The 26,038-nt window shown below is 38.2% G+C and overlaps 1 protein-coding gene across 1 annotated transcript in view; it reads left to right on the top strand.

The window, feature by feature from the left end:
* fam13b (family with sequence similarity 13 member B) overlaps positions 1 to 26,038 on the top strand; it is a 99,334-nt gene that overhangs the window by 18,993 nt on the left and 54,303 nt on the right. Inside the window, exons 2-6 of the mRNA XM_084719676.1 lie at positions 4,427 to 4,579; positions 7,731 to 7,940; positions 15,327 to 15,539; positions 17,080 to 17,257; positions 18,481 to 18,625. Coding sequence (XP_084575802.1) covers positions 7,775 to 7,940; positions 15,327 to 15,539; positions 17,080 to 17,257; positions 18,481 to 18,625 — 702 coding nt within the window. The 5' untranslated portion in view covers positions 4,427 to 4,579; positions 7,731 to 7,774. The remainder of the gene's footprint in view (positions 1 to 4,426; positions 4,580 to 7,730; positions 7,941 to 15,326; positions 15,540 to 17,079; positions 17,258 to 18,480; positions 18,626 to 26,038) is intronic.

The raw sequence follows: 26,038 nt of genomic DNA, 5'->3' as shown, positions 1-26,038 counted from the left end.
CTTATAATAATCTCTGTGTCAAGAAAACCCCTCAGAGTAGCTCGCAGGTGAAACCACAGTGAAGCTTAGTCTAATATGTTTGGTTTGACCAAAAAAACAGAGAAGGCGCAGGCCAGACCAGGGCCATTTAAGGCAGTAACTGATTCATCAGTCACCTCAGAGCTGCCGGTGCTTTAGAAAGGTTAATGGAGTGAATTCTTTTTTCTTCGTAGCTCAATTACTTCAACACTGCTGAGTCCTCTTCGGAGCTATCAATTATAGAAATTTATAGATTTATAAGCAACCTTGTACATCTGTCTGGAATTACATGTGCTATATTAGATAATGAGCTTTAAAAGACAGTTGGCCATAAATGTGTAGAAGCCCTTATATGATCTTTGTATTTAAATAATCAGTATTAAAAGAGCTTTTGGCACTGAGCTGAATAAAAAAAGAAACATCCACTAAAAGCTGCAACTCTGAATCATCGCTGTCCTGCCAAATGTGGTAATAACACTCAGTATACTTAAAAGGTCTTGACAAGGATTTAGGTTTTATATGAACCAAAAGGAATTAAAAGCCAAAGTTAATTTTAGTTTCAGGATTAAGTCACTCAGTTAATTCTACCCGTGGATTTTCTTTTCTTTTGTTTTCATTTCATATCAAATAATAATGTTGAACAGTGTTAATGATAAAGGACTTCTGACTATTATGGATCCTTGTTTTTAATAAAGTTAAATAGCTTTTTCCTTGTGTCTGAAAAGTTTGAAGCATTGAATAGACTGCAGTCTTCAGAGTTTACAGTTTACATACCGTGGTACAGGACTTAACGTCCTCGTGATAGTTGCCAAAACTCTTAAAAATGCTTGTTATCGACTAGAACTGTACATTCTGTTCCTTGATTTACAGAAGAGGGTACTGCTAGGATTCAGTGATAAACTTTTTTTCTGCAGTCATAGACACTTTAAACTGGCTAAAGCAAATCTCTTAGTCTTTGAATGTAACAAGCTGGTTTTGTTGAGACACAGACACCTGCTGAGAATAAAAAAAGATATACGGGGAAAGTTAAGCAACAGATGTCTCTTAACTCAGTATTTTCCCTCAGTGACAATGCCTGTTTCTGCTCACTTCTACTCCTCTTGACGTAGAGGTGATGCAGGCTGCCTAAGTAGGTCGGATGGCTTGTGTAACGTGCAGCATAAGGATGAATGAGAAGAAAGAAAGGACAAGAGGGTAACAGGACAGAGTGTATTCTACCAAAAAAAGCAAGAATGACAGAGTTGTTGCAGAAGGAGATTGGGCACAAAATCTATCAAGGCTCGGCCAGGTGCATGTGTACATATTAATTTCCAGCTCAATACTGCAGAATTTGTGTGGCAGAGTGCCATAGATAAAAATGGTCAGTTTTTTTAAACCTTAATGAAATTACTTTTTAAAAGAATTCATCCAATTATAACAAAATTTGAGACTAGTCAGTTTAAAATGAATGTGCTCAGATTTAGACACACCAGTACAATCTATCAAGGCATAAAAGTCAAGGCAGTCTGCTTCATTAAGGTAAAACACTCATGCAGTCTGAGTGTGTGATTGTTTGAGCATTCGGTCATTTAATTTTTTTATTCATTTATTTTTGGACACATTACTTTTAGCTTTTAACATTCAACAGGTGCAGTAAGCGATTTTTGAGGAATGATAATAACTTTATTCATATAACTCTTCAAGATCAAGGTACAAAGTGTTTTACAAAGAAATTGCCTAATAAAGCATTTCTGGAAAAGTGTGTTTTTAAAAGAAATTTAAGAAACAGAGCTAGCCTGGTCGTCAGATACTTACATTCAGGACTGCACCTAAACATTACTTTTTAAACATTTAACCTCATAGTTTTTGATTAGTCAATTAATCACACAGTTTATAGATTGATTAAAGTTTTTTTTTTGATTATTAGATTAAAATCCAATTAATATAAAATACTTGTCTAATAAATATTTCAATATTTTTTTCAATCATAATCCTGAAGAATAGATAAGCAAAACACATAAAAATAATGATAACAGTGATAAATTCTAAAATTAGTCTTATTTCCACCTGTTTTCATAGATTCTGTTTTTGGCATGGAAACTGAAAATATAAAACGCCTGAATAACCGGTGCGAGGCACGGTGTAGTGTTCAGAGTGGCGGTGCAGACATAACTTTTAACATGGCAGTGATGAACAAACATTTAGAAAATCAATTATAAATGACGACTATTAACAGTAACATGTTCCATGTGTTGGTAATCCTAATATGTTGTGTTTAAGTGGCAACAAACAGCAAACAGGATGGTGCCGTCTTGCTGGTGCTGCTGGTGGACAGAGCACTCCTGGAGCAGTTGAATTGCTGTGATAAGACATTTCCAGTTTGCAGAACGTAAAGAGAAGCCCACTGCTGTGTCTCTGTCTAAAACACTTCCATACCGGGTGCCGCAGTTTATTCTGACAAGTAAATGCATGTTATACGAATCAACGTATTTCTGCAATCAGTGATGACGGTTACGTCAACAAGTTGCCTCAACACCAGTTACATTTTGGGAATGAGACTCAACAATCAACCATCTTAGAGTGATTGGCCAAAATCTCCTTTCACAGGCTAGAGGTATGAAAACAAAACCAAGAGGAGGTGCAGAAGTCAACCTTTCTCCTAGACTGCTTTAATTTTTCTTTTGCATAAAGATGCTAAAAATAAACTGTCTACCCCAGCTTTAATACTTCAGAACAAAAAAAAACATGATTTTTTATCTCTAGCAAATGAATTTTGCTTTCTTCCTTGCCACCTCTCATTTTCTACCTTCTCCATCTCGTATTTTCCAGCGTCTTTCTGACTCATAACACACTCAGAAGTAGAGCTGTGTTTTTAATATTTTACCACATGGCTATATTCCCATGTAGACCAGCTAAGTCGACAGAGAGAGAGCCTCAAAGGACAGCTCTCCTCATGCTCACCAATGCACACTCACCCTTTCATCCCATCTCACATACACTCTACCACACACGCACACACACACACACACACACACACACTCTCTCTCTCTCCCTCTCTCTCTCACACACTCATGACAGCTTCATCAAACCCCCACATTCAAATGTACAGTAAACTGAAAACATGCATTCATACACCTTCACACACTCAGATACTGTAGTGGCATCAATCAACACACAAACAGTTTGCTTACATTGTATTTCTCATGGGCATGCACAGACATGCAGGACGCACACACACACAAAACACACACACTGGCACAGCTTTCTAGCCTAACCAGTGTTGGTTTAATTATTGTGTTCAGTCCTCGCCTTCAGCAGACTCTGGGACAACCTGACATCTTAAGACTCGAAATAGGAATATGAGATTAGGAAGGAAGGGGAGGAGATAAGTAAAAAGAGAGAATAAGAAGGGTAAGATAAGAAGGAAGGTGAAAACAAGAAGAAGAAGAAGGGAAACTGGATGTCGAAACTGATGAGAATGATATGAGTGCAAAAGGAGAGATTTACTCTTAATTATTTATCACCAAAAACTCCAGTTGGAGGAGCCACAAACATGACAAAAACGGACACATACACAGCTTTTAATTGGTTAAATCCTATGTATGAAAGCCAAAGGGGGCATCCTGTGGTCACTGTTGGGTAAATGCATATTTTGCAATTAAATCATGTCTTACCATAACTACATGATGTGAGAGGCTGAGAGTGGTTCTTCTGTGGTGTAATGTATCAGCTTTATTTTCTTTGTAGTGCAATCCTTTGCCTTCATTTTGTATTTTACTGGTCATTTGCATCCAAGTTATGAAATTTTGCATGTGGTTTATTAAGCACTTGCTTGATTTTTTTGCATTAATTCCTTGTATTGCAGTGGATATGGGTTTGTTGAGTTCTTTCCTTGTGTAAACAGTCTACAGAGACAAAAGTGGTCATTTTGCACTGATATGACATTGACATGATACTTCCATTAGATTTGTGTGAATCACAGAACAATACAACTTGTGTAATTGTGAATGTTTTATTCTGTTTCTTTTAGGATGTAACAGTGTACATTGATGATACATTTTTTTAGCCCTTTACTTTTAAGTTCTTTCTTCATTCTGAAATAAAATGAAGAATTTAAAGAATTTGGATCATAAACTCAAACTAAGACAGAAGCATGAGACAGGAAATATTTTTCCCAGCAAACACCTGACAGTTGTTGAAAATATTGAATATGAAAGCTATTGATATGGTGCAGCCTGAAACACTGTTGCATAATATTACAGTAGAAAGCAGCAAATCAGATGCTGATAAACAAACCAGGGATTGTCACTGAAAACACTCCCATCTTTTTCTTTCTCCTCACCTCTGTCTCCACCCTCACCCTGTCTTTGCTGCCATTATCTCCTTGTCAGTGTTCTGATTTCTGTCTCTTCTCTGTGTCTCTCCTCAGCGTAGCTAGAAGGGAATCCTGCAAGAGGGATTAGCGGTCCGTCAATGAGGAACTACCGGCTCATCTTCTGCCACAACCTGAAGCAGCCATAGATGGTTCAGTGGTTCACTGGCCAGGGGAGGAGAGGATAGGACACACTTTCACTGCTACACGGTGAGTATATACACACAGAAATATACAGTGTAGTGCACATGAATATTTGAAAGCAATTTTGCAGCCTGGAATCTTGTGGGTTGTTATTCGGAGCTCTTTTTTGTAGTAAATTTGGTTAGAATCTGACAGTGGTTTGTCATTTACCCTTGACAACCTACCTGTTTGAAAGTGACAAGATCACAAAACAAATCACAGTCCACTCTGTCTTTCTATTTTTCAAAATGACACAGAGTGGTGCTTCTTTCTTCAGCAAACCATGTTTGACCAAACTTCAGTAGGACAGTGTCTGGAATGACAAACAATTGGTTGTTCTAGAAAACAATCAGTTGTTTCATTGTGACCTTTGGCCAACTTGCAGAATTGATATTGATAACATACAAGAGATAAAATCTGCCAGGTTATGTTGTTGTTTCAGATTTCACCTTTCATATCCGTATAAGTTTTGTTTACTTACTATTTTTTTTACTTTAGGTTAAAATTAAAATTTGCAACTCTGGCAATTTCAGAAATGTACTCCTTCAAATTGTGATTTTGATCCCAAAATGATAAATCATTCAGCTCTACATCTATTAAATTAATTTGGCCATAAAAATATCCACTGATTGATCACATTGGTTACTGTAAGTGCAAATATTACACAAACACTCCAATTTGTCATGCATCAACATGACCAGCTGCACTATTTGCACACTGAATGTCATGTAAGAATCGAAACTCAACCTGCACACGTAAACTTAGACATAAAACCTAATGCAATAAAAAAAAAAACTTCCTCAGAGTTCTCACTAGCTGTTTTGTCATGTTATGTCACATGACAAGTTAAACATATTGTAAATACAACAACAAACTGGTTCTAAACTTGTTATCAGCAGGGTGAGAGGAGGAGCAAACAGCTAACCACTTTGAACAAGTAAAACTTTGTTCTGAGCAGAGAAATCCTGTCTGACCACCCCATTATGCTGTCTGTGTGAACAAAACCTGATTACATATCTAATAAACATTTGGTGATGTTCCTCCTCCCCCTTGAGTAGAATGGACACCATCTGCCACCGTTTGCATCCAGATTACTCACCAACCAACCATCATCAAAGTCAAACTTTGAGCAGAAATGATTGTAGCAGATTCTGGCTCGCTTTGCATTGATTTCTATCCCACTGGCAGACTGAGCCTGTGACAGCATCCCCTTTGCATGGGAGTTAAGGAGTAATGACGGAGGACAACAAACACTGTAGGGATGGAAGTTTAATTTCTGTAATGACCTTTAAATAATGATTATGTAACAGGCAACCAGACAAGTGTAAACAAAAAAAAAAGAAGACGCCCACACTGAGTCCTGTTTATGTAATTCAAAACATCGCCTGTGGGAGCAGATAGTTGTAAGAAGTTGATAATACTACTACTTTAGCCACACTTTCATCTAGCATAGATAGCACACCTGCTTCATAATCCCTTGATGACCGCAACCAACACCCTTAACTGAACATTAAAGGAATAGTTTGGATTATTTGAGGTGGAGGTGTGTCAGGTACATTTTCGTAGTTAATTACCGCCAGTGCACCGTCTTGCTCTTGTAAGCAATAACACAAACAAAGTCCCTGTCTACGGCAACCAAGTCAGAAGCATTTTTCACTTGCATGTCTCACGCAACAGACATGCTCTGATTTTAATCTATGCAGCTGTTTGCACCAGCTCTGTGCGTCTCGTGTCCCAGCTGTGTCTGCAGGGCGTAAACAAGACCTGAATTGTTTATTTAGACGTCAGGTTTATTTTTGCAACAATACATGCTGAAACATGAGGATGGTGCCCAGTAAAAAGGCACTGAAAACATATTTTACCCACATTTTGTAACCTAGCTGGAGTAGAGTGTGCGCTAGATACCGAGAGCAGCTCACTCTGCTCCGGTTTGTAATCCCACAGACGCCCTCTGCTTTACACACCAGCTGAAACAGCTTCTACAGTATTTATTTGTGGGTAAGCTGTACATTTACTGCAGGTAGACAACTTCACCGTTAAACTTTAATCCTTTTATTCTGACTGCCAACACGCGTCTGTTCTGAGCACAGCCACACACATAGCTGTGCTTATGCCACAATCATATGCATGGTGCTTATGAAAAAATAGATCAGGATTACTATGCACAGATAAAATGGAGCAGATATGAGCATGGTGTTGACATGACCTTTGTGGTTTAGACAAGGGGTAAGAGATTGAGGCAGCAGTAGACCAGCAACTCCTGTGTTCTGCAAAGTAAAAAAAAAAAACGGTGAAAATATAGTATAATAAAGTGTATACCTACAACAGTAGATTGCTCAGCTTCTGTGCTGTTACTCCTCTCTTCTCTAAATTGGGGTTGTGTTGATAGCCGTCCACTGTAGGTAACACATTGACTATGGATAAGTACCTCATACAGTCCTGCTTTAAATAATCTGAAGTATCCCTTAAAATTTGTCTCATTCCCTTCTTGCTATAGGTACCCAAATGCAGGTGTGTTTTGAATTTCTTTTTTGTTAACCATGAAATATAAATTGTGTGCAATTAATGTTGCCCAACCACCTTCTGCTCCTTTGATTAGTAACATGTCATTATGGCTTATTATAAAAACTAATTTGACCCACTTTTGGTTTAAATTTACACAGATTGGGCTCTCCCCAACTTCAGGCGCAGATTGCATTTTAACATTTACACTTGCTTTTCTCCTCCTCCACCTGTTCTTCTGACCCGCCTTGAAGAACCTGGTCTAAATGCCTTTGCTGTCCAGTTGCCTATTGCTGCTGTCCATTCTCCACTTTCCCCTCCCACACCTCCTCCTCTTCATTCCTGGTCACATGTTAGGAGGGCATGTTCACTTACGTGCAACAATGTGTAAACCAGTCACTCCTGTACGTTTGGGGTGTGCTCATTATGTTTATTTGTGAACAGCACAGGTAGAGAGTTGATGTAACTTAGTCAAACTTCTTGTTATCTCCTTTAATCCCTCTGTCAGTCTTTGTCATTGTGTTTTTTCCATGCTTTGGCTGTCAGTGTATGACTGAAGATCAGAAATTATGTTTTATGCCAGCCTGCATCCCTCAACGAGGCTCTTATTTAGTACATTCTCCATCTCGCTTCTTGTCTGATCTCCCCTTTCCTGGGTCTCTTTTTCATTCTGAAGACGTGAGGTCTTGGCGGGGTTGTGGTGAGGAGGAGGAGGAGGCCATGAGGAAGAGCGTGTCTCCGTTGCCAGGCAACGAGGGTGGGAGCTCAGCTGGCACCACGCGGGTTTTTGGCGTTCCACTGGAGGAGGTGACTCTCACACACACAATCAGTGGCCATGAGGTTCCTGCACTGGTGAAACACATCGTTGAATACATCGAGGAGCATGGTGAGTGATAGACACACACACACACACACACACACACACACACACACACACACACACGTAGTGATGCTTTAATCTCAAAATCAAGCCCCTTGTTTTGCTGCTATTACAGGTCTTTCACATCAATATCATATCCAATATATGATTCATATGCAAATCATTTCCATTAAATCAATATTCACAGACCTAAAATGTCTCTGTTATCAACCAGTGCTGATGATGCTACTGCAACAGTTTTAGTAAAATGATAAATATAAATAAACCAATAAAAGCAGCATCTTGATACAGTATATTCATGTGACTCATACACACCCACATGTTTATGGTGATGCATTTGTTTGCAAGAATTCAACTAAATGTTTTAGTCAATTGAGTATTATAATCTTTATTCTCTTTGTTACTTCTTAAATGTATCTGAAGAGTCAGCAGTAACAGAATTCTGAGGATTTAATGGACATTGTGAGCTGAAAGCATGCAGTACAATATATTTCAGCCATCCTTTGTTTTCCAGTGGCACAGTATTCACAGTAATTTATCAAATATCGAATGAAGCACCATTTTTGTTTCACTTATTTTCATATTTATGCTTTTACAAACTGTCTTTTATTGCACTGCGTCTTTCCATGAAAATAATTGAAGTGGCTGCTCTCTGAATAAAATAACTTTAAGCGTACAAAATGGAAGCAGAACTCTTCTGTCTAAATCTGGTTTGATAGAAGTTTATATATTGCCATAGGCCAGCAGAATTCAGCTTGTGTGTGACTATAGCAGATCTGTAAAGAGACATTTCACTCACTGTTTATCCATCTAGATAGTTGTGGTGTGAGTTGCGGAGTTATGGAGATTTTGGCTGTTGGCAGATCAGCTGTAAGCTGTAGTCCTCCTTCTCCTGAATATAATGAAACTAGATTGCACTCATCATTTGGTGCTAAAAATGCCAAAAAATACATATAATTCAACAGCAATGTCTCTTTCCAGAAACATGATCTCGTTACTCAAGATAATCCACAGACCTTGTTGTGAGCAGTTAAAACTACCTAGATGGGTAAATAGTATTTTCAGGTTATGTAGTTTTGATTTTGGGGTTGACTGTCCCTTTAACATTTTTTAATTTCTCATATTGAATTGCAGTAACATGCATCTACGTCTCCTCTTGCAATTGTCCTCAGTTTTACTTAGTGTTATAGTTTCTCAGCATCAAGATTATATCTGTCAGTTAGAACTGCAACAATTATTTCATTAATCAATTTGTTGGTCAGAGTAAAATTAGCTGCTAACTCTTTTAATAATCAATTAATGGCTCAGTTGTTTTAAAGCAAAAATGTCAAACATTTGCGGGTTCCAGCTTCTTAAAGGTAAGGATTTGCTGTTCCTGGTCATTTGTGTCACAGTAAGTGAAGGACTATTGGTCGGACAAAAGAAGCAATTTAAAGATGTCACTCTGGGCTCTGGGAAATTGCGATGAGCATTTTTCACAATTTTCTTGACCTTTTATAGATGAATTGAGATTAATTGTTAAAATAACTGTCTGAATAATTGATAATGAAAATAATTGTTAGCTGCAGTTATAGTGTCAGCCTGTCAGCAACTTCTATTAAAAGCATACATATTTTGTTTTGAATGAAGAAACAACATATTTTTCTTTATTATATTATTTATTTACTATTTACTATTATTTACTATTTATTATAGTAGAGTAGCACAGGGCTTCAGATTGAAATGGGAAAACAAGAAAGATTACTAATAGCATTTTCAACCCACTTTCATCGCACTCCTGCGTATTTATCATTTGAATTCCACTATTTTTGTCCCACTTGTGTCTTTTAAGCACATACTCCTGAGCACTCGGTTACATCTGATTGGCTTCTGTGATGTTTCGGTCTCCCAGGCACAGCCAGCTGCTGTCGACTGCTCTTGCATCATGATAAACCAAAATATGTTGGTAGTGGAGATCCAGTTTATGTGATAAGATGAACTCTGAATGCACCAGTAGACAGCTCCCCGGTCTGCGTCTTTCTTCATTACATAACACCTCTGCCAACTGCAGCTCCACTTCTGAAAACAGAAGAGCTTAACAGTGAAGAGAGGAACCAACCAAAGTCCTGGCCCTGGGACTTTCCCATATCCCCCCAGAACGTTTCCCTTCAAGCCTCACAGAGCAGAAACTTCAGTCTTATGTCATTATCTTTAGAAGAGCAGGTTGGCTGTTCAGACTTCTTGCTTTGAGGAATGAGATGGATAAAAATGGAGACTTTGACTATTTCAACAGACAAATTTTACTTTTTAGGCTAATGGGCTGGTAATTGTGCTGGCTACATAACACCATTAGTGCTAGTTTGAGTGAACCCCGGGGAAATGGATGCACTGAGTGGTTTAGATCGGATGAACCTGTTTTCAAGAATATCATTATCTGTGGTCTGAGCATATCCATGTAAAGATCAGATTACAGGACAAATCAACAAGACTCTGGTCATACTGCATCTACGTATTATAGAAGCACTACAGGTGTGTTGGATAGGAATTGTAATTGGCCCTATTGTAAAGCATTATCAGAACATCAGGAAAGGATGTTGAACAAACAACAAGTTAAACAATAGAAAAAGCTTCCTTTTCTAGTTTCCTGTCTCAGTCGTCTGTTGTGGATATATACATTTTCTCATAAAACCTGTCAAGTTTGTGGATATTTTTTGAACTATTGGAATTTACTTTGAGTTCCCTCAAGTGACCAGTGAAGCCAGTTGGTGGTTTGTGTGACATGGGGGCTGCTCGACCATATGAGGTTATGTAATAAGTCTTTAATCCCCCCCGAGCCTCTGCTGGTGCATTAATTAGAGTGGTGCTGCCAGTCCAGAAGTTATTCAGCCAGTGAAAAGGCCTTAATCTCTCTTATTTAATTGTGTGTGTGGTTTTAGTCGGCATAGGGTGTTGAAAATATGAAGTAAAAAAGTAATCTGGTGTAAGACGGAGATTTTAACAGGAAAGCATTGAAACTGTCGCAGGTGTGCCAGGTTAAATTGTTCATACAGTTAGAACATGGAACAACTCCAAGTGTTACATAGGGCTAAGAAATGTTTTAATTGAATCATTAATCAGCAATGTGTGATGAACATGACACTGTGATGTTTTAGCTGCACTGATTGTGACTGGACCCCGTTGTCACTGAATGCTGTCCTCTGTGAACACAGGTTGCAAAATGGAAAAAGGTCCCAGAGGACTCCTGTGGAACATTTTGGACTAAAACATTGTGTTGGCTTGTTAACAGATGAGAGACTCATGAGTGAACAGGAGTCTGGAGGAGTCGTCAGACATTTGTTTCATAATCCGCAAGCCACATCATTACCGCTTAAACATCTTAAAAACATTGCCTGTTGTTGTTAAACCTCCTCAGGTTTTTTAGATGGGACTTCTGTAATAATCATGACAAGTAATTTCTCAGCATGCATCGGGATTTGTGAAAAGTTATAGCACTGGGTGGGAATCACTCATCAGACTCTACTTAAAATGCACAATGCTGTTTAAACAAAGTGCTCACTGGGTAATCAAAAAGCCATTTGCAGGCTTCCTGCGCAGTCTGGAAAAATATGGAATTTGATTTTTTGTCTTTTCCAATTCTGGATACATATAGAAAAAAGAAACAAGGGCATGGACAAATATTTACTGACTAATACCTCTATTCTGTTTTCTAAAATATCAGATTCTGAATTTGTAAAGACAAATTGATGATACAAGCAAAGTGTTTTTCTTGTTTGCCACTGTGTGAGAGTGTGCAGCCAAAGTGAGCTTGATGTCCTCAGAAATAAGGCAAGAAGTATGGCATGCACCACGCTCCCATGCAGGCTTCTACGCCTGTGTGCCACAGCCTGCTAAACACCCAGTGTTTCCCACACATTTTGTGGACATTATTCGAACCCAAGTATATGAGCCTAGTGTATATGTGGCAATATATTTATTTATTTATTTATTATTATTATTATTATTTTTAATTTTTTTTTTTTAATCAATCGCAGAGAGCAGTCCCATCTGGAATTGGTTAACTAGTGGACAGTTATCATAAAAATAAAAGAACTGTCTTTTCCATGCAAGGAAACCAAACATTTATGGCTGTGTTTGTCTGTGTTTCCAAGGAATAAGTGAATAAACAGGGCTGCACAGATGCTATGAAAATTAAATTATTTCCATTTTAACTCAGTCATTCTTATTTTCAGTTCTTGTTTATAAAAATAATTTAAAAATATGGGGGAACAGTTATATTATTTATTCAACATATTAAGGGAAAGTAATATGAGAAAAGTTTGATTTTGTAGTGTAGGTGTTTATTTAAATATGTTTTTTTTTTAAGTCTAAAACTATGTAGGAAACAATTTTCCTAACTTTCCGACCATCATGCACCCTCATACAGGTGTTAGGAGGTGATTAAGTATGTAGACAGTAACGTTTCTTTCAAAATATGCTTTGTCATTCTCATTTGTACTATTCATCACATCTTGCCGCTCTTACGACAGGCTTTTTACTCAGCCTTTGAATATGGCTGCTTGTAACAGGTATAAACACTTTTGCTTTAAGACATGTCCAGACAGCTCTATGTACAAACCAGTTTGTGTGAAGCATAATGTACCCATCAGGCTCCACTGGTTAACAGTTTTCCTTCAGGAAACGACCAAAATTAGTCCTGAACAGGCTGATCAGCATTCTCATTTGACAGCCATTGTTTTTACTTCACGCTGTGGTGGATTTTCCTCATTGTTACATTTACAGGACTAAGACAAGCTGAGAGAAGTTAAGACTTAATGGAGTTGGACTTAGGTGTACATGAAGATAACCACTTGTTGTTATCCATCTAAAAAAAATGTCAGAATTGTACAAATAAATGGCTATACACATGCTGTACACATGCACATGCTCAGTAGCAGTTGTAGCGCACAGACTGCTTTGCAGGCGGTTCATGTGACAACACAATACATAACATCACACAAGATGAACAGATAGCTTATTATGTAAAGGGGAAAGAAATGGTGATGTAAAAACAATGTTCTAAAACTGGCTCCAGCCCTGACAGGACTTGCTGAAGCTGTCAGTTTGTCCTTTTAATCACAGCGATGTTGTCACACAAGAATGATAACAGTCAGAGTGGTCATGCATGCATTTTTTCGTTCTGTTAAGGGAGGTAGGCCTGGGTAGTATCCATTTTTTCATACCTTCATATACCCTCCTCCATTTCACCAGGGTCTATGGTATTCAGACAGTATTTGTGTTAAACTTTTGGCTCAAATGGCTCAACTCCACTATACTTAATACTCCCACAATGATCGTCATAACTGCAATATCCCCACCACTGGGAACAACACACGCACACACAGGAGCGCCACTTTGGTCTAGAGAAAATGCAGCCTTTATTCACTGACAAACTTAAACCTAAATTGTAAATTTACAGCGCAGGCTCTACATATTCTGCCAGGATGACAGCTTCACTGCTCAACTTTCCCTCCACTCAGCGTGGATTCACCATAACCCTGTCACCATAGACATTAGTCTGCCTCCTCGCTCTCTTGAATGTTCACTAAAGTTACACAATCACAACGAAACACTACTACGACCAGTCAGTAGCCTACAGTGTTTGTTAGCTTACCTTTATCATCTAGACTGAATCCATCATAATCCAAAACAGGAGAAGAGGCATTTTTCTTTGTTATAACTAATTAGTCCTGTAACTTTATTCTGAAGACGCCATGTTTCTTCTTCTTATGAAAACTATATCTGACTGCTCGTCTGTGCTGCCACACATAGAATGACTCCGTGTGGTGTAAGCTACCCACTACAGTACAGCATCTTCCCATCAGTTTAATAGAAAGACCAATGTCTGAATTTATGACGGAACTGAAAATCATACTGTCAGGATTTTTTAAATTTCCTGGTAAACTGTAATACCTTTATACCGCTCAAGCCTAAATGGAGGAGTTCACATACACAAATGAATTTGTATACACCCACAGATCCTGGTAGTTCTGTTCTCATGCTGACCTTATGAAAGCTGGATATCAAATTCAAGAGCTTGGTCATACTAATAAATCCACACATCTAGAGCAAATTAAATTATAAAAGTCCCATTTCAAATGCTCTTTGAAATGTGGTTGAGAACTGCAGCCTTCGTTGCTGGCTTATTTTTTGCAGCCCCCAGTATTTGAGAGTCCAGATGAATTTTCTTTAAATCCCAAGTTTGGAAAAAATCACATGGCCACTCTGTATTTAACAAGCATTTGCTTGCAGGTTTCTGGTTGTCATTATCATTTGAACTAGACCAATTAAAAAGCTGCTACAGAATGTAAATAATGAAAGACCAACATAAACTCCACTGTTAGTTCTTGTTAACGTCTACATTTATTGAATCTTTCTGGATTTATTTACTATTAACCTGATAAATGGTTTTCTAGTTGTCATTCATTTGTGATTCAAAATGACTTTTTCAGAATGCGCTAGAGTTGTCACATTACCAGAATTTTAAATTTCAATACCATACTACTTAAAAAAAAGAAGATACTTGATACCTTGATACCTACTTCAGTACTCCTGACAACCTTACATTCTACCCAGATATCATATAATTTACCCCAGTTTACCATTGGTATTTATATACTGGTTTATACTATGACATCCATGTAAGCTCAGTATTGCTAGAAATTTCTGAATTCACAAGTTGATGAGAAGCTTCTAAATGATATTTGTGAGACTGTTAGTTTTGTGAAGCTAAATTTTGTCATTTAGGAGCAAAGCACAGGTTCAGGGGGACATCAGGTTCTCTGAAGGATCTGTGTTTTTGGGGATCATCCTTTAGTAGATCAGGCCCCTGCACTTGGACACATCCTTTGGACTACATTTATATGCACAAAAATACATGCAGGACAATAAAACAACAAAATCTGCAGAGTTCTTACACTCGAAAAGATTTATTATACACCAGACAGATACTTTATCTAATTTCCGAACAAACTGGCAGGCCTGTATATCACTTTTACAAGAGAACTGAATTTTACAAACCTTTGGCTAGTATTAAAGCCTAGCAGAGTAGGGCTGTGATAAGGTCATCCTTCCAGTGATGTAAATCTCGAGTCACATTTGGCTTTCGACCCATATCCTGTTATCATTCTAAAAGAGTTCTAAAAAAATAACACTTGCTCATATCTTTCTTTTTAGTACTTCACCGCTTGTCTGTCCTGGTCTAGGAGGTTAGATGGTTTAAAAAGGAGACTGTTGGTTCAGTGACCAAACCAAGCTCAGAAAATATTATAGATATGAATAATGATATAGAGCATGATGTTACTAAGTCAAGTGATCAAATGTTTAATAACTCTGACATAATTATTTGAAGTAATAATTGCTGTTTTGTGTCATTAGGTCACCTGGACCTGGAGGGGCTCTTCCTGGTTAATGGCAACGCAGAGCGTGTGGATTGGCTGCGTCAGCGTTACGACAGTGGAGAGGAGGTGGAGCTAGAGAAGGAGGCGGACCTGGCATCAGCGGTCAGTCTGCTCCGACTCTTCCTGCAGGAGCTTCCTGAGCCTGTTATCCCAACAGCGATACAGGGACACATACTACAGCTACACCAAGGTGTGTGACAGGGACTACCTTTCTACTTTTCATGCCATTCTGTATTTGTTCTCCACCCACTCACCCCACCATCTCTCTCTTTTCATCTAAAACTAATAACTGATGTTTTCTTTCTTTTTTAAATCTGTTTTGTGGTTAGTTCATGCTGTTTTTTTGCTTTTTGCCACCCTTTTGTACCCTTTCTCCTCATGTACTACTCTCTGCTGAAGCTTACCTAATATCAAGGCAAAATCAACCAAGTATGAAACACATGGTATTATCTCTCATTTCTGGATTTTCATCCAAGTTGATTTTGTGTTAATGTGTTATGACTGTGGCCATGTGGTTATCTAAGCTGTGAATACACAGTGCAATGCTGAGATCACTAAATGAAGCAGAAACTAGCTTTCATAACACTTGGTGGTTAGCTGCACTGCGCAAGAACCTTAATAGTACATGTCTGTTCTCTGCCTCTTTTCTCCATATTTTTCCAACTACTTAAAGGATAGACGTCCAGTATGGACAGGAAAAATTATTACAGTAACACATAATGCTCTCAATGTACATTACATAAAAGGGCATGTGGGTAATGTGTAAAGATGGATTTCAAACAATGTGAATCTATCCTTTTATGGCAAAGGTTATGTCTATATTCCCCCTTATTATTCAGAACAGTGTTATCTTATTTATTTCTCTCCATTAAGATGTTTGACTTGATCATGTAAGTTGTTGGAAGTTTTATAGGATAAAAACAACTATTCAAATTTGATGCCGGTACATGCACACATTTTATACATCGCTTTTAAGAATATGTTTTAAGCGCATGACCAAAGTGACACCCAGTGTTATTCTTGTAATGCATCATTTCTGATGTGGGCCACAGTCACACTAAATCCAGGCAACAAACTGAGAGATAAAGCAATACACGTTTAATGGACAGTGAATAATCACTTCCATAAATCTCCCTCTTCTACATTTTCTCTGTTTGTCCTCTTTGCCCTGTCCTTTTTTGCCTCACAGATAATCTTTTCTAAGCCCCTTGTCATGCTGGTGGTTGTTCTGTTGCTGTCATGCAGATTACAGCAGTGGGGGTGTTTTCATGGAATCACCATGTCATGTTATTCATCTCTCGATCTATTATAGTCTTTAATGGTGCTACGATATGACGTGTAGGATTACCCTCTTTCCACATTTTCCTCCCTAATGTCATTGCTTGTTTCACCTCATTTCACCTCTCTCAGAGGATTGTACATTGATCTTATCTGTGACTGCATATTTTTCTGAGATAAGAATTTGTAAGGTCATCTGTGAAGTAACACCAAGGGCTTGATAACCCATAACTGCACAGTTTCTCCAAATACAGTAATGAGAAGGAGCTTTGTAGCAACATTGAGTGCAGCATGTATACAGGGTACAAGCTGTAATGGCAAGTGATAATTATAATCAACACCCATTTCCAATAAAAAAGAGTTACTGTAATTAACAGGTGTTGACTGCAAGGAAACTTAAAAAATGTTAATAGTCATATATAATCATAACCTATACTCTTAAACATCCCCAGATTACAGCAATGAAGAGGAGCTGTGTAGAAACTTGAAGTACCTCCTACAGCAGCTTCCCCAGCTGAACTACGGCCTGCTGCGCTTCCTGTGCCGCTTCCTGGCGAGTGTGGCATCACTTCAACAGGAGAGCTGGAACATTGGGGCGCTGGCCGCTGTCTTCGGGCCAGACATCTTCCAGTAAGATATCCATAGATGAGTATTTTGCGGCAGTTTTTATTGACAGTGTTCACCATTATACAAAAAAGAAACACTGAACAAACACACATCATCAAACACACTCATCTATCTAGTAAATTAATAATCATTGTCCTTTTGTGAAATAATCTGAGCTGTCATATACTGTGAGTCCAAAAAGTGCATGTTTTTCCATATGAGAAGTCTTTATACTCAAAAAAAATAAACACATCAGTTTTGTTTTCACTTCCATTTTTCATGAGTTGAAGCAGATCTAAGGCATTTTATGTGCACACAAAATGTTTATTTCGCTGATTTGATTCACTAATTTGTTAAAATTCGTGTTATTGAGCACTTTGGCTTTGCCAAGATAATTCATCCACCTGACAGGTGTAAAAGGCCACTCTAAAATGTGTAGTTTTAATTTGATAAAAAAAAAAAAGTACTTGTTGCTGTCATTGGTTGGGTTGATTAGGCCAAGGCATGAGGAGTGATTGGTTAGGGTAACAATATCAGGTTAAACCATTTAGAGGTACAGTGGGGCAAGTCATGACTTCCTGGGGAGTAAAAACCTTCTCCAGTTGCTCTCAAGTATTTAAACAGCCTCCTCCTTTGATGTGAGTAATTGTGAAGTAATGTGTCATGCAATTTTATTTTTGTAGAAATGGATTCGATAGAATTGGTATTGAAAAAAGTGTTATTTAGAAACCGGTATTGAAGTCAAGGTATTGGTGGAGATACCCAACCCTAGTTAGGATAAGAATATCAGGATTAGCCAATCAGAGGTCGAGTAGAGCGGATCATGACTAAGCACTCCTGGGGAAAAAATTGACACCTGTGGCCCCTTTTCAAGATAAAACTGCACATATTAGAGTGACATTTTCTTGTCCGACACACCTGTACAGTAATCATGCTGTTTAATCAGGGTCTCTATATGCCACACCTAATTAATTAATTTAAATGTTTGGTGTTATAACTCTTAACATATTTAGTTATGAATATTTATTAGGAGTAAAATAATCCATTGCAAATTGTCCCATATCACAAATCATCAGAAAGTGGAAACATGAGACTAGGATTGCTGTGCAGGGAGAAACTGATTTGTGTGGCATAAACAGAGGTACACAGAGGCACTTACACATGCATTTATTCAGCTATTGTAATTATTTAATGGCCCAAGGGAAGCAGGAACACAAACACACTCATCTCTGGTCTTCTATCTGCAGTCTATCAACAGAAGGAGAGGACCTTCGGGACCAGGAGTCTGTCAGCAGAGTCCTGGCGGAGCTGTTGGACAACCAGGAGGGCCTGTTTGACTCAGAGGATGATGATGTCTCCACCACCAACGACTACAGTTCCATCAATGAACAGGTACTGTCTGTCAACTTTTGTTTCTGATTTCTATTTCCACTCTATCTATCACATGGTGAAAATAGTGTAAATATTGTTTAAACCATAACAGAGAAAAAGAGTGGTTGCCCTTTTTTCAGTTTATTCCTTAAGTTAGTCTCTGGTCCCATGCCCTCACATCTCCACGTCCTACTGTAATGGTTTCCCCTCAGGCATACATAAAGTATGTTTAATCTATTTTTGCTCACTCTTCCCAAAGGGGTCTTTGTAGTTACCCCTTCACCATGTAATCAGTATATAAAGCTATCATTTGTATCCACGTTGTTGTAAGGCAACATTCCTGACATAACAGCAAAGAAGAAATTACAAAACCCATCAAAATCCCCTTTGTCCTCTCCTCTTGGTCTGTTCTCTTCCTCTTTAATGGCACTGAGACAGTAGAATTTGGCATTTCACTCTGCCAGGATCGGGGTGAAATTCTTTCTGGGTTGACGCACAGAAATAACAGACAAATCCTTCTGTGAAAAGTGAAGATTAAAATTTCAATATTGTGTAATGAGAAAAAGACAAGGCCATAATAACAGACTGGCCTCTGCTAGAGGGCCCAGGCCTTCATCATTTGATTTGACCTGTGAGTTTTCACTGCTTGACTACTGATATAATTTCAGTATTTATTATATTGTATATAATTGATGTACAGTATTATCGTTTCCCAACTCATGGTGGAATTTTATGACAGTGATATGATCATACCATTCATTTTAAGGACCACAAGCAATTTGTGATTACAAATTATAGGGGTATCAGCATTTCAATTCTAAATTGAAAATTGATGAAGATCAAAAGCAAAAGAGAGCAAAAGCTCCCAGTATTATTTAGACTTGCACCGATTTCAACTTTCTTAGCCGATTCCGATTTCCGATTTTTGAGGGGTCTGACTTACCGATTCCGATTTTGGCCGGTTCCGATTTTCAGTCTTTCTAAGAACTGTAATAGACAGCATTCACAAACATTTTTGCAACTTTTCTTGTTAATGTGTTCATAATAAGACACTGACTATTAAATATTCATTTAATACTTTCTCCAAAATCCTCCAGATTACAACCAGGCCTTATTATAATTTTATATTAAGATTATGAATTGGGTGAACGTGATCTCGCGAGATAATCTCGCGGGATTTCGTGGGACGCGATATCACGTGATCTTTTGTGGAAGCGGATGTAAACAAACCGGAGACTAACGCGGTGCAACAGTTTGAAGTAAAACTTTGCCGTGAGAAAAACAAACACAGAAGTTAAAGGAGTCTGGATGAGAAAATGTTTGAGGAGACACATCAACTCAGGTTGTTTATTCTTCAGCCAGAACAGGAGGTGAGATTTGAACTGTCCCTCTGTGAACAGCAGTCTGCTGCTAGCTTGCTAGCATTAGCCTGAAGTGCGAGAGAGTTTACGGCTGTTTTGCGACATTGTCAGCTGCTCTGTCTCGTTGTAGACTGTCTGTCTTCTCTTTATCTTGTTCTTGGAATATGTTTCTGACACCATCTTCAAGCAGACGTGTGTCAGAATGTGTAGCTGTTATCAGCGCTGTGTTGACGTCACGGTCAGTTTGTCTGCTGCGCGCATGACGTGACCATCGTGCAGAACATGTGTGTGACAATGACGGGCACAGAACCGGATTTGTGACGCTGACCGGCCGGTCACCGGTCAAGGCCAGTCACGTGAAAACCGGCCCGATTCCGAGCGTTGCCGATTAATCGGTGCAAGTCTAGTATTATTACATTTTAAATTAATTATTCAAATTTGCAGCGTGACCATGAAGACACTGAAGAATTTACTGCTTCAGTTGACTACATTTACCAACCTACCTAATGAAGTATTTAAAAGTATGCAAATTTGAGTAAAAAAAATCAAGCACCACAGAAGTGTACAGTAACATTATGATTCATGATCATAAAATGTGTTTATATCAAGTCAACACATCTGTCCTTCTCTCTCTGCTGTGGGTCAGACTTTTCCCTGGTTTCAGGGGAAGCTGCAGCTCGATCAGTACTCTCATCTCCCTCCGTCTATACTTCTATGTCTTTGCGTTGAGCCAGTTGTTTAAACAGACAAGCCTCTTCACATTGTCAGGTGACAGAGAAGCTCGCTTCTGATAACAGAACGTGCATTAATCGCGCATCAAAAAAATAGTGGCATTAAAAGGAATTTGCTTTAATGCATTCTGAAGGCGTGAAACAGACCCAGGTGAATCCTACATGATCAGTAAGTAGTTGCAGTGGGTCAGGCAGAACTTGTATAGAAATGTACTATAAGCAACCTTGATGTTCACCTGTACTCACTTCCTTGAGCTATTGTTGTACTGTACATGGAATTACTGAGCAGAAAGTTCTTGTGTAAACAAAATACTCCTCGGAAGACTCTAGAAGAACCACACCTAAACACATACACACAGAGACACACACTGTACACAGAGCATTGAATGAACATGGAGGTATGTTCAGTGTCAAGATCAGAATCTGCCTTATTGTGAATGTTGTGTAATGAGCATATGCCAAACATTGCTTTTCATTTGTGTTGAACTATACATTCCACTGGTTGTCTTGCATAGAACACACAGAACGTGACTGGCAGACTAAACAAACTCAAAGGCATTTCCCCTGTTGCCCAGCAACAAAACTGACTGGACCAACAGTATCAAAAACGGCTTAGTTAACATTTAATTTTACAGTGGCCTGATTATATTGTATTACCCTTAAGATAACAAGTAAATGATTACAATAGTAATAAGACAACACTTGATTGGTATCTCACATAACCTTTCCCCTATCACATTTAAGAGTATATTCTCCAGCAGAGCAGGAACACTTTAAAGATCATGTTTAAATGTTGAATTTAAAGGTTACAGATGGTCATTATGAAAATCTGGCCTGAAGAAAAAGAGCAAGTTCAGTATCTACATATATTATTATTTTAGTTTGTTCTTAACTGACATCTCTGTACTGCTGCAAGAAACTTTTGCTTGACTTGTAATCTTGAGTCCTTGGAGTCATTGTCTGTCACATCCTTTCTGTATTCAAGAAAGAAGAAGCTCTGGCTTGTAAAAGAAAGCTAATAACATTGTGATTGAACTCCGTAAGGCAAGTTTATTTGTATAGCGTGTTTCAACACACATAAAAAGCATCAAGACAAAATGTAAAGGAACATAAAGCAATATACATTTCAACACAGTTAAAAGAGCTGAAAAGAAAATATAAGATAAGATAAAACAGGAAAGTAAAAATTAGAGTGCCTTTTAAGATATTAATCAAAAGCCGCAGTGGTTTAGTGAAAGGCAGAAGCAAACAGAAACATCCTTGTTTTGTTTAGAAAGAATTGAAGATTGTAGCAGACCTGCAGTTTTTTCCAGATATGTGCTGCATAAAAACTGAATGCTGTCTCACCATGCTTAGTTTAAAAGGGGCAGTTCACCCCACAATCAAAAATACAGATTTTTCCTCTTACCTGTTTTGCTGTTTGTCCATCTAGATGTTTTTGTTGCAGACATAGTAGGAGATATTGGCCATAGAGATATCTGTCTTTCCTCTGATCTAATGGGACTAAATGGCACTTCTGAGTTTATGGTGCTCAAAGTGCCAAAAAAAACAAACAAACATTTGAACTCAACAGCAGTGTCTCTTTTCAGAAATCATGACCTGGTTGCTCAAAATAATCCACAGACCTTGTTTTGAGCAGTTTCATGTGGGAAATCTACCAGATCTACTTTAGAATCTACTGGAAGTATTTTCTAATAGAAAGAAAGTAGTTCCTACATTAAACTGCTCACAAAAAGGTTATCCCGAGTAACCTGGTCATGATGTTTGGAAAGAAACACTGGTTTTGAATTTTTCAAATGTATTTTCTTAGTGCTTTGAGCACCACAAGCAGAATGCCATTTAGTCCCATTACACTGGAGAGAAGGCACATATCTCTACAGACGATATCTCCAAAACTCACACCAGTAACATTTAGATAGATAAATAGCAGTACAGGCCAGGGAGAAATATGTTCTTTTGATTTTGGGGAACTGTCCCTTTAACTTCAGGGACAGAAAGTAAACCTGACAGGTCTGGATGGCTTATTAAAGAGCAGAACATCAAAACTGTATTTTGGCTCTAAACCATTTAAGCTTCTGGCTTGGTTTGTGTTTTTGAAATTACTGATTGAAGCTAAGCGCTGATTTTTAATTGTGCTTTTTTGGCTTCAAAAACAGTTACTTCAGTTTTATCTTTGTTTAATCGAAGAAAATTCTAGCACATCCATTTGTTGATTTGTAGAATGCAGCCACTGAGCATTTGTATAGAATTATAGCCCCCTGGTGATATGATTACATAAACGTCTCTATTGTCTGCATAATTATGGTAACAAATTTTGTTGTTTTCAATAATATTAGCAAGTTGGAGCATGTAGATATTGAACAGAAGAGGCCCCAGAATGGAACCTTGGGTCACTCCGCAGGTCATTTTTGTCAGCTCAGATCTGTAATTACCTACACAAAGTAGTCCATATACTTTCAGTAGAATTCAAACCAGTTTAGTTCTGTGCCAGAAAGTCCCACACAGTTTTCCAGTCAGCCTAGTTATATGTTGTGGTCGACTGTGTCAGACGCAGCACTGAGATCCAATAATACCAAAGCTGAAATCCTGCCATTGTCTATATTTAAGTGTAAGTCATTGAAGACCTTCACAAGAGCGGTCTCACTGCTCTGGTGTGGTTGAAATCTTGACTGATATCAACGTCAAAACAATAAGCTAAAGTAGATATTTATTCTTATTTTCCAAATTCCTTTCTTTAACTGTCTAGATTTTTCCTAATCTCCCATTGTTGTCTTTTTTATTGGCTGCCATGTGAGATGAATGAGAATATAACGTTACCAAGAGACAGAAAATGAGATGAAGCAGAAGAGGAAGGAGCAGAGAGGGATGGTGAGAAAAATCTGTAAAGGCAAATCATCTTTGCACTGATCCATGTCTTATGTAAGAGAGAGGGCAAAAAAGTGGGTGGTTAAGAGAAGTAGAGGGAAAAAAGCAGCCTGAAAGATGGGGGAGAAGTGGTGAGGGTACAGAGAGAGAAGAAGAAAGAAGTGAAGTGAGGCAGAGATGGCGAGGGAGGGGAAGGAAAGGAAAAGAAGGTGGTGATGATGTAACTGTGCAACTCACACTTCCAGCCCCTGCACTACACTGGGGATGGCTCTCTAGGTGAACAAACCCTCATGAAGGGGATTATCTCACACACACACCCCAACACACACACAAACCTGCTTTCACACAGGAAACCCACACATGTCATGCTTTGAGTTAAGCCATGTAGCAAACTTTAGAGTAAAATTCAAAAGGCCTCACAGAGGTTAACTACAACAATAATAATCTACAGTAGTAAGACTGGGTTGCACAAGAGTGAACTCTTAAACTAGATTAAATCATGATTTAACTTTTAATTATGTTGCACCAAACTTTTAAACTGTCTTAAAATGAAGAAAGTTTCAAATTAAATGTCTCTTTAAACCTCAGTTTAGTTTTAACTCTAAACCTAGATTAAATTTAATTCTTTTGCACCATGTTAAACTCCAATTTAAATGTTGATCCAGTATTAACTTTAAACTTATGTTTGAAGTTTAAGTCTTAATATAGATGCCTTTTTGAGATGGATTGAGCAAAATAATCAAATTCTTCAAAGAAAGTTAAGCACCAGACAAAACCCAGTTTTATGATCTGTCTCTTCTTTCTTGCACTGTAATCATAATTCAGCCAACACATTTTTGTCGAAGGAGAAATAAGAGTTTTTCTACCAAGCCAGCATAAGTGGGCTACCTAGTTTTTAGCTAGCTAGCAAACAATGCAAAATTTTGTTAAGGAGCAGCTGAAAGTTAATGTTTCCCTCTCTTTTTTATATTTACCTCCAACAATACTCAGATTCATATTTTATTTATTCTAATTTGGGTAAACAAACATTGAGTTTGATGAAACTTTATTTGCATCACTTACAGAACACTTTACTGAACTGATTAGTTTTTGTTATGTCATTTATTCGATTTAAACCTAGTTTTGCTAAATTCTGATTAGAACTAATCTTAGATTAAATTAACCTTTGTTTATGCAACCCTTTGTAACAGAAATTTAAAGAATTAAAGGGACATTGTAAAAGTTGGGTGGGTATGTTAAACAGAAGAGCACATGAAATAAGGAGGGGATGAGATAGAAGAGGACCTTTGTTGTGTCATGGCATGTTTGGGCATAACTTTAAAACTCAAAGAGGCTGGCATGACATGGAGATGCTAAGCTGGATTTGGGCTTGCTTGTTGGCAAAATGAGAGTCTGTTGAATTATTATTTAGGTGAGGGTGAGGCTGTGCTGAGGCTTGTTGTTGCTATGATGAAACCAGTGGGTTTGTAGTGTCAGGATATCTGGATAAGAATATAAAATGTTATCACCTCTGTGATAACACTAAAATGCCGCAATGCCGCAAAAATAGAAATTAATGAGTCAAGTTAATTTTATTTGCAAACAAGAGTCCCATCTTCTTATTGCTATTCTATTCTTGTGCATTGGTGGACCAAAAGAGGCAGCAGCGTAATTCCCCAGTTCTCTAAATATATGATAAAGCTGATAAATAAAATTGAATCGGGACTTTATTGTGAAAATGGTGCTAGTGTCTTTGTGCTCACCACAGTAATTAATGACAGCTTTAACAACTAAATGATTTCACAAATCCATTGATGATGCAGCCTGTGAGAAAACTGAGACCACTCCCCTTCCAGCTCAAAGGCCCTGTCATGTCAGAATAAAGCAATAATGGCCACACATTTCTATATGACAAACAGCTGTCATTTTAACAGATCAGTGAAGCCAGCGATGTTATACATACTGTGTTTTAAAAGGGCTTCAGTGGGAATTGCTGACACATTGTTGGTCAGACAGTCTGTTGTCTGTCTACTTAATTGATTAGCCTCTTAATGACAGCCTTATTTTTCCAGCTCTGATAGTTTAACCTCAGGAGATAAATGAATCAGGATGTGTCCTGTTACTTCGTCTCTGCCAACTTGGTCAAGTGGTTCTGGACCCGAGCCATGTTTAGCTGTAGCGGATGTAAAGCTGGACTATGGACATAAATTAGAACTGGGTTAATGGAGTAATGTTACAAATACTAGAGGCCGTCGCAGTGTTCAGCAGCTGGGAACATCCTGTATAGGTTGGAGCATATGCACTTATATGATCATGTGACATAGTGATAACCTGTTGAGCAATACCCTATTTAAGTGGTGGAATGGAGTTACGTAAGGAGGCGATGATGACCTGCTTTGACAGTCATGGAGATCTGTATCATCTCTGTAAGGGGACAACACACACACACACACACACACACACACACACACACACACACACACACACACACACACACT

Source organism: Lutjanus erythropterus, chromosome 5 (genome assembly GCF_056507025.1).
Source record: "Lutjanus erythropterus isolate fLutEry1 chromosome 5, fLutEry1.hap2, whole genome shotgun sequence".
NCBI lineage: Eukaryota > Metazoa > Chordata > Actinopteri > Lutjaniformes > Lutjanidae > Lutjanus > Lutjanus erythropterus.
This window is presented reverse-complemented; position numbering and strand designations above follow the sequence as displayed.